General features: G+C 43.5%; 1 protein-coding gene across 5 annotated transcripts in view; it reads left to right on the top strand.

Annotated features, from left to right (window-relative positions):
• Positions 1-13,135, top strand: part of PAMR1 (peptidase domain containing associated with muscle regeneration 1) — a 158,051-nt gene that overhangs the window by 104,044 nt on the left and 40,872 nt on the right. For all 5 annotated transcript variants that reach the window (XM_057507555.1, XM_057507558.1, XM_057507557.1 and 2 more), the window contains exon 3: positions 5,714-5,842. In XM_057507555.1, coding sequence (XP_057363538.1) covers positions 5,714-5,842 — 129 coding nt within the window. The remainder of the gene's footprint in view (positions 1-5,713; positions 5,843-13,135) is intronic.

Raw genomic sequence — 13,135 nt, 5'->3', positions numbered from 1 at the left:
GTGCAGCTGGAGAATCTGAAACTCGGAGCTCCAGTTCCTGCAGAAGCTGATGAGTTTCCTCTCGATTTCTGCACACCTCCTTTCCTCCATAGCAATTTGGCTCTCAAGTCGTGTGGTACATTCTTGGTGTAGTTCAAGCAGACTTTGGAGCTTCAGCTGAAGTAGTTGACTTTACAGCTGGAGGACTTCATACCTCAGAGATGATTCCTCTGCCTGGAGGGCGGCTGTTTGTTTTCTCAGCTCTTCATCACTTGCTTTAGTTCCCTCAATGATCTGGCTCTCTCCGGGCTTTGAGGGGACACAGGGGAGTCAGCATCGTGCACGTCAGCCTTCAGTGCCACTTCTGACCTGGGCACAGGGTGTTTGCAGTTCCCCACTTCCTGCTTTTGCTTGACTTCCAGGCTCCCGCCATCCAGGACATGTCTCAGGGGCTCAAGTGCAGGGACGGCGTGGAGCAGGGTCTCAGCCACTGACAGCAGTCGGCTGACTCCCTCTTTCAGGTCCTGCTCCACACGTGTGTTTGACCCCAACAGTCCTTCCTTCTCCTCCTTTTCCTTCAGCTTCTGCCTGCATCTTGTGATGTCCTGAGCGGGCACTTCTGCCCTTTCTGGAAAAGCGGTGTTTCCATTCTAGTCATCCAGCGTTTTCTCATCCTTCTGTGATGCCCGGAGGGTCGGTTTCTCATCAGTGGCCTTGGGAAGTGTAGGAGGCTGGCTCCCCCATGCCTCTGCCAGAAGGCCCAGAGTGATCTGAAGGGACAGCCTCAGGTGTGTGGTCACTGCTGCCAAGCTCAGGCTCTGTAGGGTGGGAGGACTGGCCTCCACCGCAGGTGGCCCGTTGGTGTCATTGGTTGGCATTGTTCATTCTGCAGTGTCACCATGGTTTCCAGGTACTTCATGGTGGGCAGAACAGCTTCTGCCTTGAGCCTCAGTGTGTCGTGATTTCCATCCTCTGCTTACCATGAAAAGCAGCCCCACACAACATGCCAGGGTCCCCCAGGGGCCTCCAAGGAGTGCTGTTAGGTGTCCCCAGCTCTCAGCAATTGCCAGGAGAGCTCCCCACAGGTGCCCCAGGATCAGCTGGCACATGTGTCTGGCGGCAGGCAGCAGGCCCTCCATGGCTGCGGGGCCTCCACTGCTCTGCCTCCAAGTGCCAGTGTCTCTGGTCAGAGGGGACCTCAAAGAACCGTGCAGAGTTCCATTGCTAAGGTCAACAGGCGCCCTACCCACAGGGCAGGTCAGGTAGGTGGGGGAGGGGAGGCCAGCTGGGCTCCAGAACACTGCTCTCCCTACCTGCTCTGACGGAGAAAGTGATGTCACCTGTCCAGGCACATGGCAGGTGGGAAATGCCGATTCCAGTCAGCAGTTCTGGCACCCTAGGCCCACCTGGCCCTGCAGCCGGCCTGGGTGACAACACAGGGCCAGGCCAGGCCCCTCTCTGTGTATGAGGGCCAGTCAGGGCAGAGCTGCTGGGACCCATCCCGGCTGAGGTCCTATCTCCTGATTTAACATTTTCTTCTGCTTCAGGGCTGCCCACTGCTGCCCACCAGGGCCCGGGCATCTCCCTCGTCTGAGGCTCCCTGTCTCCTTGTGTTTTTGTCCCTGTGGGTGTTGTGTGAACGTGTTTCTAGACCCTGCTTTACAGGATCCTAGAAACATGATTGGAGCATGATTTCTAAAAGGTAAATATTAGGAAACGGGGAGTTAGGGGCTGACGACAGATGATAGTTACAAAATTTCAAGTAATTTATCAGCCTCCAGTTCATTAGCCTTTTTTAATAGGAAACAAAGTTAAGTGAATCAGTTGACCCCAGTATATTTTCATTTTCCTGAAGAGAGGTAACCTTCCACACTTTAAAACGCCTAAGAAACCTTATATATCAGGAAAGAAGAACAATTTAAGAAGAAAATAAATTGCTACACTTTCATTACTTTAGGTGTTTTGCCACTCCTGTGGAATTCCTTAGATTTTCCCTTTAAAAAATTTAAGTGCTTTTTCTTATCATTATGAAACTAGACAGGTTTACATCAAAATGTTGAACTCTCGACCTTTCCCAGCTCTTAGGTGATAGCATATAACAAGTGCTGCTCAGTGTACAGCATGTGGGTCTGTGTGGGGAGAGAGCAGGTCTCTCTTGGTGTTCATATATGAACGCAGACCCAGGCCCAAGCAGTGCTCCCTGAATGTCCGTGAGAATGTTACCAGGTCTGTGAAACCCAGCGAGGGAGCAGGCAAGTACGAAAGAGGTGAGCTCTCTGTCCCTGGGGGTTGGCACAGCACTTTCAAAAGTGACACTCATCTGCCGAAGAGAAGTGTGTGGCAGATTTTTGCTCCTGGAGCCCTTAGTATTGAAGGTATTTTACATTTTAGGGTAAAAGTTACCTCTTGGGGCAGAATTTTAATACTAAGGAATGTGGTTGGTTTTAGAAGTGGATCCTCTGTAATGTTCATTTGCAGTTTTATAGATTACTCACTGCCATTTAATTTTTCTACCATATCTCATATTTCTCTTTTCAAAAAAAAGGATGTTAGTGCAGCAGCAGACTCACAGACGCCCAGAAGGGACCAGAGATTACCAAAGGGAATGAGGTGGGGATGGGGGGAGGGGAGGCAGGGAGAAGGGGACTAAGGGGCAGTATAATTAGCACGCACAATGCAGGTAGGTCATGGGCAAGGCAAAACAGCACGGAGAAGACAAACAATGACTCTCAAAAGAGGTTTTAATGGGAGCCCCTATGTACTTCTTTGTCCATCTGACACGGCCACACTAGTGTTTGAAGGCTTCCTTGATTCCTCCCCTGACAGGACGTTCTAGGCTCTGGTTTTCTGTCCAGTTCTGGAATCAGCCATTTCTCCAAGGAACTCTGGTCTGAGACCACAGTCTGGGCACCTGAGATGTTCTTTGCTATTGGACTGTCATTGTTACTAGGTTTTGTTTTGTTTTAAGCAGATAGAGTTAGGACATATGTATTTTTTTTAAAAAGAAAAATATGAGTTTCTGTTGATACTCAAGTTCAAATGTAATATTCCAAGTTTGTTTAATTAACTTCTTTGATTTTATACACTACATCTTTTCTCTCAAGGTGAAAAATCCTATTTCCTAATATTATTAAGCTGATCACTTATTTCCTTTATATTATGAAATAATATAATTGTACAAAATAACAGTAGTACTGTTAGTACTAACAATGAGACCACTGATGATTGTGATCATTATTGACCTTAGAATATATCCCACTAGGTGTATAATAAAAATACTGTGTTTTAAAGCCAAATGGTAGTCAGTTTGTTTGTCTGTGGTGATATACCACTTATTTAGTATATAGTTAGCTTTATTGTTTCCATCTGTTTTCTATATTTGATAATACAAATATGTATATACATTTATATACCTTTTCTCTTCTTGCACAAAAGATAGCATACCATAACCAGTGCTAACTACCTTACATTTTTCTTTTAACTATACCTGTGGAGATCAGTCCCTGACAGTATAAAGCCGTTTTTTTTCATTTGTTCTTACAACTGCATATAACTGTATTGTGTGGATTACCATGGTTTATAAGTATTTGGGTTGTTTGCAGCCTTTTGCCACGATAAATAATACTACAGTCATTTAGTATTTTTGCAGTATTCTTTGGGGTGGATTCCTGGAAGAGAATTGCTGAGTCAAAAGGAGCTGCCAATGTAATTTTTCCAGCCTTTGTCAAATTTTCTTCCACGCATTTGGCATTCACAGCAGCCACATATGAAGGTACTATTTCCCCAAGGCCTTGTAGTAGAAGGTATCATTTTGGATTTTTGCCATCCTCAAAGGTGAGAGCTAGGAGCTCAGCATGGCTTTAGACTTTCTGTCATTTCTACCATTATGTTGGACAAGTTTTTCTTGCTGGTGGCAATGGCTGCAGGAGGATCAGTGTCCAGGGGCCTGGTGGCAGCTTTCAGGAGAGCCCAGCCACCCTGGGGCCTTCAGTGGACCAAGTTTCCTATGTATTTTCAAGTGGTCCTAGTCTGTGTAGCTCTAAACTCAGTCCTCTGGCGCTTCTGGCAATTCTACGAGCTACTTAATGTCTTTTTAACATGTCCTTATTCATGTTAATCATCAGGTTTTTGGTGGCTTGTGTGTAATGGCCTTGATGTGGCTGTGCTAAGTAAGAGAGTTGTCAGGGCCACTGACAGTGATTCCATTTGCCTCCTCAGTGGCACAGTGGATATAGAATCAAAGAGGGAAAAGTGGCACATGGGTGAAGATAGTCATTAGAAAGTATAGTGATACCACTGGGACCCAATTATGGGCCACATGACCTACTGGAATTTGATAAATGATATTAGCAAGTCCTATTCTCTGGTAGGAGGAGGGACTGGGAGAAGGGAGCAAAGTAAAGTCAGGATGGTGTGCAAAGTGAGGGCTCTTGAGTCTCTCTCCAACAGAAACTGCATGTACATACACTGCACACGTTCACTACAGGCAAATGAAAACCTAATTTCAGCCCAAAGCAAAGAAGTATGCTCTCAAGGAAACACTGGTCATCTCAGTCAGCTCACAAGCCTGGATTAGCACTTCGTTCATCTATCCATCCATTTATTAATTCACTCCAGTGATATTTATTGAGCACTTATTATGTACCAGATATTGTATTAAGTTCTGGGGTTATGTTGAAAAAGATGCAGTCCCTGAGTTCAGCCTATTATAAGAAAACAGGTAATATGCAGTGAAAATTGAGCATGATATATATACCATGGCAGGGGTGAGCCAAATGGAGTTACAGTAATGCAGAATAATAATGCTGGCACCTATTTGCTGGGTAATTACTATATGCCAGGCCCTTTACATATATTAATTTAATTTTAAAAACAACCTTACAAGTTCTATACAATTTTTAACCCCAGTTTTGTAGATAACAGCAATGAGGCACTGAGGGCTTAAGCAGTTTGCTCAAGGATACATAGCTGGACAAAGGCAGAGCCAGAACTTAGCTCTCCATTTCAGGGAGCAGGATTGGATTATCTCCACCTTTCCTCACTATGCCCTACCCCTCAAGAGACTGTGTCTTATAAATGCCCCTTGACTGGGAGCTGCTCCTCCGTCTCTGGTGTGGCCTGCTGGTAGGGAGCAGCCTAACACCTTCCAGCATGAGCCCATTGTTAGGCATTAAGGTTGTTTCCAGTGGTGTACTTTGGTTAGAGAAGTACATTACATAGAAGAATATTTAAGGGACAGGAAGGTTTTTTACTATGTACTGTTAAATGAAAAAGTTATTTGTAAAAACAGAATATGCAATATATAGTTTAAATCTAATTTTTAAAATATGTTTGTATATGTATAGATAGAGTGTTACCAATAGTTTTCTCTGGGTGATGGGATTTTAGGTGTTTTAATTTCCTTCTTTTTGCTTGAATGAATTTTCTAAGTATTCCACAATAAACATAGAATTCTTTTATAAAGAGAAAAAAAAATACTACGTTGTTACGTGCTACCTTTTACTACAGGTTATTTCATGTTAATTTAAAACATCAGCCACTGAATAGGAATATGATTCAGACCAACCTCCTAAACTCCTTGGTCTGAATTCTTGTGACTCTAGCAGGACTTTGACATCTTTCTCGGCCCAGGTGCTGTTAGTTGAGACAAGGCCCTGAGAAGGGGTGCAGTTTCTCTCTCATACTGCGGATCCGAAGGTGAAATCTAATACCCTTCCTCTTGGAAATGTTTCAGGTTGTACCATCTTCGAAAACTGCAAGACCTGCCGCAATGGCTCATGGGGCGGCACTCTGGATGACTTCTACGTGAAGGGGATCTACTGTGCAGAATGCCGAGCGGGCTGGTATGGAGGAGACTGCATGCGTGAGTAGACCCTGACCTAGCTCCATCTCGAGGGCGGGCTGTTTTAACTTCTCAGCTTACACTGGACTAAGGTTTTCATCTTGCTGGAATCTGAGTTCTGGAAAGCTTGTGGCCAGAGGGCTTTCTAGGTAAGACGATAAAAAACAAAGATGTGTTTCCATCTGCTGGGTGTGGATCATGGACATCTGTTTGGAATTGGCCACAGGAGGTTTATATTTGCTCTTGAATCTGCACACAGATTTCTGCACACAGCATGCCTCGTGTCCATTCCAGAAGCAGCTGTGTATTAGCATTGGTCAGCAAATAGTGAGTAAGCCTTCAAAAATAATAAATCTGTCATACATTTTAAATATGAATCTCTATGGGTAAACTTCTTAAATCCTGAGTTAAATTTCTAGAGCCCACATCAAATTGTTAGCATGTCACTTGTGCCAGGAAAGGGATTCTTCTGGGTTCTACTTGGTCACCAAGAATTACTTGATCTTTATCAGGGTTCTTCTGAACATCAATAATCCATTGAAAATGGAATAGAAATCTAACTTGTCCCTTAGTTTGAGATTCCCCTCTGCAGTGCTCTGATGGTGAGAATCCTGCGTCTGGATCTGGAGCAATGTACAGATTGCCATTTTTTTCACTAAGCCTATTTGACATGCTTTCTATTTGAATCAGAAGCAGTCTGATATTCCCAGTTTGCAGACATGGAGGATGGAGTGCTGTTGGTATTCTTTGCCTGATCCAACCAGTAGCAAAATGCCATGAGTTTCAAGAGTCTAGGGCAAAGAGTGAAGTATGTGGTGTGTGGCTCAGGAACTCAACTGCACCTAGAGGAGAGAGGGTGTATTGGTACTTTCGGATGAACCTGGGTTTAATTTATCCAAGATACAGATAATTTTTAAAGTGCTGGTCTTGATTGCAGATTTAAAACTTGAATGCTAGTTTGGGTGATTTCTATGAAATATAGTTAAGTACTGGGAAGATCATCTTCTAGGTAGATTAGCTGTAGGATTTAATCCCAGTTTTCCTCTGGCAGCTGTTTTCTGGAGACAGTGTAGCATAATGATCAAGAGTATAGGCTCTGGAATGACACAGGCCCAGGTTTAATAATGACTTTGCCAGTCACTGACATTGGGACCTTGGTAGGTCATTTAACCTTGCTAATTCAGTTTCCTTTGCTTTAAAATGGCTATAATGCTAACTACCTCATAGGGCTGCTCTAAGAATTGAATGAGATACTGCATTTAAGTACTTCGTGTTCTGCCTGGCACATAGTAAAAGCTCAACTGATACAATAAATATATCATTATTATTCTGTGCACTCCTGAATTGCTGAACTGATACATAGTCCAAAATAAAACTACTTTTAATGAAAGTTTAAGAAAGATGTAATTTGAGACATAATGCACAGTTTCAGATTTCACATTGACCTCTGGAGTATGTAAGACAACTTTGGGGTTTTCTCCCCTTTGGATATGGGAGGTCTTTCTCTGTGTGAGGGAATGGAGAAGGGGTATGTGATGGGATTGGAGTCGGATCAGCATTATAGTTATAGTACATAAATTAGGTTAAGAGTTTAGGTGTTATTCTAAGTGCACTGGGAAGCCAAGGAAAAATTGCAAACTAGGGTATGGCTAAAGTGCTCTGGGAACATAGATAAGACAACAGTTAATCACAGCAGGTCAGGGACAGGGGAGGTTTTAGACAGCAGGTGATGATTGAGCTATGCCTTAATACAGGTGTGGGCAAATAGGAAGACGCCTAATTCTGTGCGATACCAGACCCCTGTTCTTAACTACAGTGCTTTTCCACCTCCACTAGCGAGTTTCCCTCTAACAGTTATATTTTCACTGAAAAATCTGAAGCAAAATCTGCTGAGAGCAGAGCAGAAATGAGGCTATAGCTTGAAAGTACCAAAGTACCAGAGGGTTGGGACAGCCACCTGTGGAATAAGGAAAGGCACCCGCACAGTGATAAGTCCAAGCATGTCCAGGCCAGACCAAGGACCCAGTGGAAGATGGGCCACCTGTGTAGATGCAGTTAGGAGAGTTGGACAATGGTCACCAGTAGCAGCATGGTGGCTGAGGTGAATAAAACCAGCCACTTAGTTGATCCAAGAGTTGGCTAAGACATGGTTGCCCAGGTTAGGTAGGACGTGAAACCAGAAAGAGCCTAGTAGAGAAAGAATAGGGACTGGAGGTCTCAATGAGGTGAATAAGCAGGCTTAGTGGTAATAAAGTAGTGGAACATGTAGATGGGAAGGATATTGTGATCAGAGAAAGAATAGAATTTCCAAACTGAAGCTTTCAGGAGTAGTGTGATAATGTGTTCATATATATTAGTCAGTTTTTGCTGTGTAACAAACCATCTCAGAAAGACAAATATTCATTTTTCTTTATGACCGGCTGGTGGGTTGACTGATTCAACTGATGCTTGCTGAGCTGGCCAGGGTTGAGCCCTAGGCTCCATGGCCCAGGCCACAGGGTCAGCAGCCACTGGGGTGTGCTCTTCTCAGGGTCTGCTGCAGAGGCACAGAGCCCAACCAAATGTACAGGCACGTTTAAGGTCTCTGCTCAAATTGCATTTACCAGCATTCCCAAAGTAGTCACCTGTCTACATCCCTGATCAGTCAAATAGGAAAGTATACTCCATCCCAAGGGGGAGGCGTACAAATATTTCCTAAACAATACACTGATCATTCTGTATAAGCAGGTTTATTTAGAGAACAGGACAGAGAAGGGGAAGAATATTTGCATATAGATTAGTAAAGTAAATAATGATGAGACAGAAATATGCCAGTTGCCCAGAGAAATCCCGTATGTGTGCCTGGCCCAGCAGCACTTGTATGAGTCTTGGGTTTAGCTTCAGGGTTAGAATTGGAGGTATATGGAGTCTGACTGGTTGGATCATGATGGTGTCAGTATGTAGGATCAAGGTTTTCTTGAGGACAGCAAAACTGATTCAGGGTGCCTGGTCATCACCCTTAGCCAAGCAGAGCAGAGGCACATGCTCTCATTCATTAATCTACTCCATTCAAAAAATATGTCTTAGGTGCTGGGCATACAATGACAAGCAAGGCAGATGTGGCTCCTGCCATTTTGGAGCTTGCAATTTAGAGAGAAGAGACCCCCCCCCAAAAAAAAATTTAAATGTGGTTACTGCTAAGGAACAAACAGAACAATGGTCAGATTCCTATCTCATTCTGTGTGGATTTGGTTATGCTTGCTCAGTTTCATTATGCTTGTTCTAAAAGCCTCAGTCCACACAGTGCATGTTATCTGATCACAGCCACAAGCATTTATGGAGCACTTCTTACGAACACATGGCTGGTCACCAGGGAAAACAATAAGCCCTTCATGAGTTTGTAATCCATCTGTGGGAACAGAGCTTGACCATAAGAAGACATCAGTATATAGTTTTTAAGGTTCTTATCACCTATACCTCATAGTGACATTAAATAAATGTGAGGGGAATTCAAAGGAGGAAGTAATTCATTTCACTGCTTGTTGAATGTCTGTCGGGTAATGGGCACTATGCTGCCTGCCTCTGCTGAGGAGCTGAGCGTTCCCTTGGGGGGCCTATTCAGGGCCTGGACACGGGGCTGAAGCCCACGGCAGTGCAAGCATTTTCCCAGTAGATGGCGCCCAGATGACCTTTTCGGACAGCTCAGTTCTGAAGGAGGACTTCGGGCTGAGCACCATCTGTAGGGCTCTGGCACTTTTTCTTGAGGCCCACAGAGAACCTCAGAAGGTTGGAGAAATGACAGGCAAGGGCCAGAAAGGATCAGAATATTTTATATTCACATTACAGAGCATTCAGCACTGAGTAGATGCCTTGGCACTTTTATTTACTCACCGTCCTTAACAATGTTTGTGATATTTAGTATTAACCTCACTCATGGAAGTCTTAAAATCCATTATGCGATTGATTCATTCATAACCATTGACAGGTTATATTGACCAAGATAATAGGAGAAGGGCCTGAGGTCATTAAGTCCAGGAGAAGACTTTGTTTACCTCTTTCTGCCCAGGACAGATTGGTTTGGTAAGCTCAGACTATCCAGGCTAGGGGAAAGGAGTTGATTCTTTCTTTCCCCAACTTTTCATTTTGAAAAATTTCAAATTTACAGGAAGTTGAAAGAAAAGAACATTCATATATGCTTCACTTGGATTCACCAATTGTCATTTTCTTACATCTGACTTTCTCTTTTACTGAACTGTTGACTCGTGAATTTAAATTTTTTCCCATGTTTCATATGTTACCATCATTTTTTTTACTTGTTTCAATTTTTTCAGAATTGGCCAGCAAAAACCTTCAAGTCAGCTCCATGGAATCATTCTTTAAGTAATTCCTTGCTCTCTAAATGTTTCCAGTTCACCTTAACTATTTATGTCTAGGTCCTGGATGGAAGCAGCCGTTTCTCTACCAATCCTGGTACTGTTTGGGTGGAATAGTATTTAGGATCTGGGTGCTGGCTCCAGGAGCCATGGATATCTAAAGTCAAAATCAAGCTTCCTCTCAAAGCTCCTAAACTGGAAAGTTGACTTCTTAAGTGTAACTACTCTGCTGGCCTCCAGAGTGGGGTTTATTTCACTTGGCTCTCAGACTGAGTTCCTTAGCCAAAGGAGATGAGCAACCAGAGGGCTGAGAGCCATCCAGGATGCCGTACCGCTGGCTAGCATTGCAGTGACCCCAACCTTTCAGGCTCTGAAGGGCCCAAGGGAAGTAGGAAGGCTAGGAAATCAACCCCGATGAGGGAGGATTGATGGAAAGAGATTATAGGGTCTCAACGAATAGTTTTATCTTCTTAGTCATGTTTTGGATAGAGGTAGAGGAGCTGAGGAACTGGCCATAAGCTGTGCCCAAGAGTGTTTGTGGAGTAGAATATCAGAGAGGAGGGTGACTTGTGCAAGCTGGCCCTTAAGCCATTGCCAGGAATGATCAAGAGTAAATGAGGTGAACGGGTGGAAGAGAGAAAAAGAAAAGCCTGCAAAGCTGTGTGTTACTGGTTTAGGAGCTGTCCTCCTGGGGAGCAGTGGAGTCACTGAAAACTGTCTCATCTGGTGCTGGACTTCTGTGTCCTGATGCTTCCAGGAAAGGAGCAATGCCCAGTTGGGTCCACACAGGGGATGGTTAACAGCTGGACTTAGAACCAGTACAATCTGGATTTGACTCTCTACTCTCTCCATTACTTTGGGCAGTTACCAATCTTTTTAAATCTCTGTTTCCTTATTTACCAAATGGGGATAATAACAGTGGCTCCTCAGAAGATTTTTGTGAGGATTAAATGAAGTACTATGTATAAATACCTTAATATGGGTCTGGTATGTATTAAGAGCTGACTAAATGGTGGCTGCTATTCTTATTATTACTAAACCAGAGCCATGAAATAAGCTCTTATTTTACTTTTTATTTTGTGGGAAGGAAATCAATGCAGGGCCAGAGAGGAAAAACAATAAGGCAGGATTCCTTCTGTAAGGGACAAGAGAGTATACACTGGGTATGAGGAAGTCATCTCCTCTGGACAAGTATTGTGTGGTTGATACATTTTGCATTTTATGTGCTGAAGCTCTTTGACTCCAGGGGATTAATATTTGAGCCTTTGTAGAGGGCTTTTTGTTGTCAAAGAACTCATTGCTCAGCTTCTGGTTAGGGTGTAGAGGGACATGGAAAAGGCCTGCCTTCCTGCTCAAACAGCAAGAAATCATTCAATAAGCCAAAGAATATTCACAATTTCCTTTAAAGTCACCAAGTATCTGTGAACACAAAACCCAGAAGAACAAGTTCTTCCTGGATGAACAAGTGATTCAGGGTGCTCCATACCTGGGGCCAGTAACTGAGGTTTGGGGCAGGGCAGGTAAAGGGTGGGTCTGCCAGAGAAGTAGGAGGAACCAGGCTGATTTGTGATGGACCTGTGGGCTGGATTGTTGAGTTTAGATCTAAAGGAGACCTCAAAGCAAGAGCAAACCTCTCAACCAAGTATTTTCTCTTAAATGAAATTTTGCTGAGCAAGCAGAGGCTGGAAAGCAGAGGATTTGGGGGTATTGTAGTTTTGCAGCTTCCAAAATGTGTAATTTCAAAGTCTCACAGTCTCATAGGTTTCCCAGCCTTGCAGTCATAGAGGCGGAAGCAACTGAGTGGGGCTGGGGGAGTGCTGACACCCGAAGAAAGATTTAGTTAGGTTCCTGTTGCTTGAATTTCAAGACCCTTCTGGAAGGATTATAGCCTCAGCCCTTCTTCAAACCAGCTTAATTTCTGCTTGGCTAAAACTGATCAGATACTCATCTTACCTGCCTAATGGAGGAAAGGATATTACCAGTCCAAAGAAAACATGTATCTCCTGTTGTGAAAAAGCAAGAGAATATGACCCACAGTCAAGAGTAAATTGTTCAAAAAAAAATAAGCCATCCATGATCAAATATTGGAATTTTCAGACAAGGACTTTTAAATGATTTTATAATAAATATATTAGAAGATCTATAGGGAAAGATGACTATAATGGAAGAAGAGATGAGAAATTTCAGGGTAGGTTTGGACATGTTAAAAAGAACCAGATGGTAATTGCAGAACTGAAAATTACACTATCTGAAATTTTTTTAAAAATCACTGGAAGAGATTAACAGCGAATTGATCACAACAGAAGAAAGGAGCAGAGCAGGGGACTTAAAGATTCAATAGAAATCAATTAACTGAGGCACAGAGAAAAAGGATGCAAAGTCTTCAACAATCTATATTCCTAGTGCTACCCTAGCCCAGACCCTGCTTTTCAATTGGATTGGCAGGGTTACCTCAGTGTGCATTTTTTGTGATGACCCTGGTCCCTTGATGGGGTGGGGGGGCAGGCTTTCTGCAGCCAAGGGGTGGATGCTGTTTTTGCTGGACAACTCAACTGAATGGACAGACTGTTTGGTACAGTGTGGGAGGGACTTTAAAAATGGTTTGATTGGTCAGGGAGATGTTTGATTTTTATGTGGTAGTCATTCAATCAGTTAAAAATTGATCACGTCCCTACTGGATGCATATCAAGGTGTGGACAAGACAGACAAGGTCCCTACTCTCACACAACTGTATTGTGGGGAAAGCAAACAAATAAACAATCATTATAAACTACCAAATTGATGGTGATTATAAGCCAATTCACAGAGTAAGCCATGGAGTCACTCCTGGATGTCTAATTGTTCCTTATGAAGACCTGAGCCCCTGATAAAACCCATCCTTAGCACTTGGTATGAACCAGGCATTGTTCTAAGTGCCTCCCTGTACTGACTCCTTAGTCCTCATCACAGCCCTACCACAGGT

Source organism: Manis pentadactyla, chromosome 9 (assembly GCF_030020395.1).
Source record: "Manis pentadactyla isolate mManPen7 chromosome 9, mManPen7.hap1, whole genome shotgun sequence".
Classification (NCBI taxonomy): Eukaryota; Metazoa; Chordata; class Mammalia; order Pholidota; family Manidae; genus Manis; species Manis pentadactyla.
The sequence above is the reverse complement of the archived record's forward strand: the minus strand, read 5'-3'. Positions and strand labels throughout refer to the sequence as shown.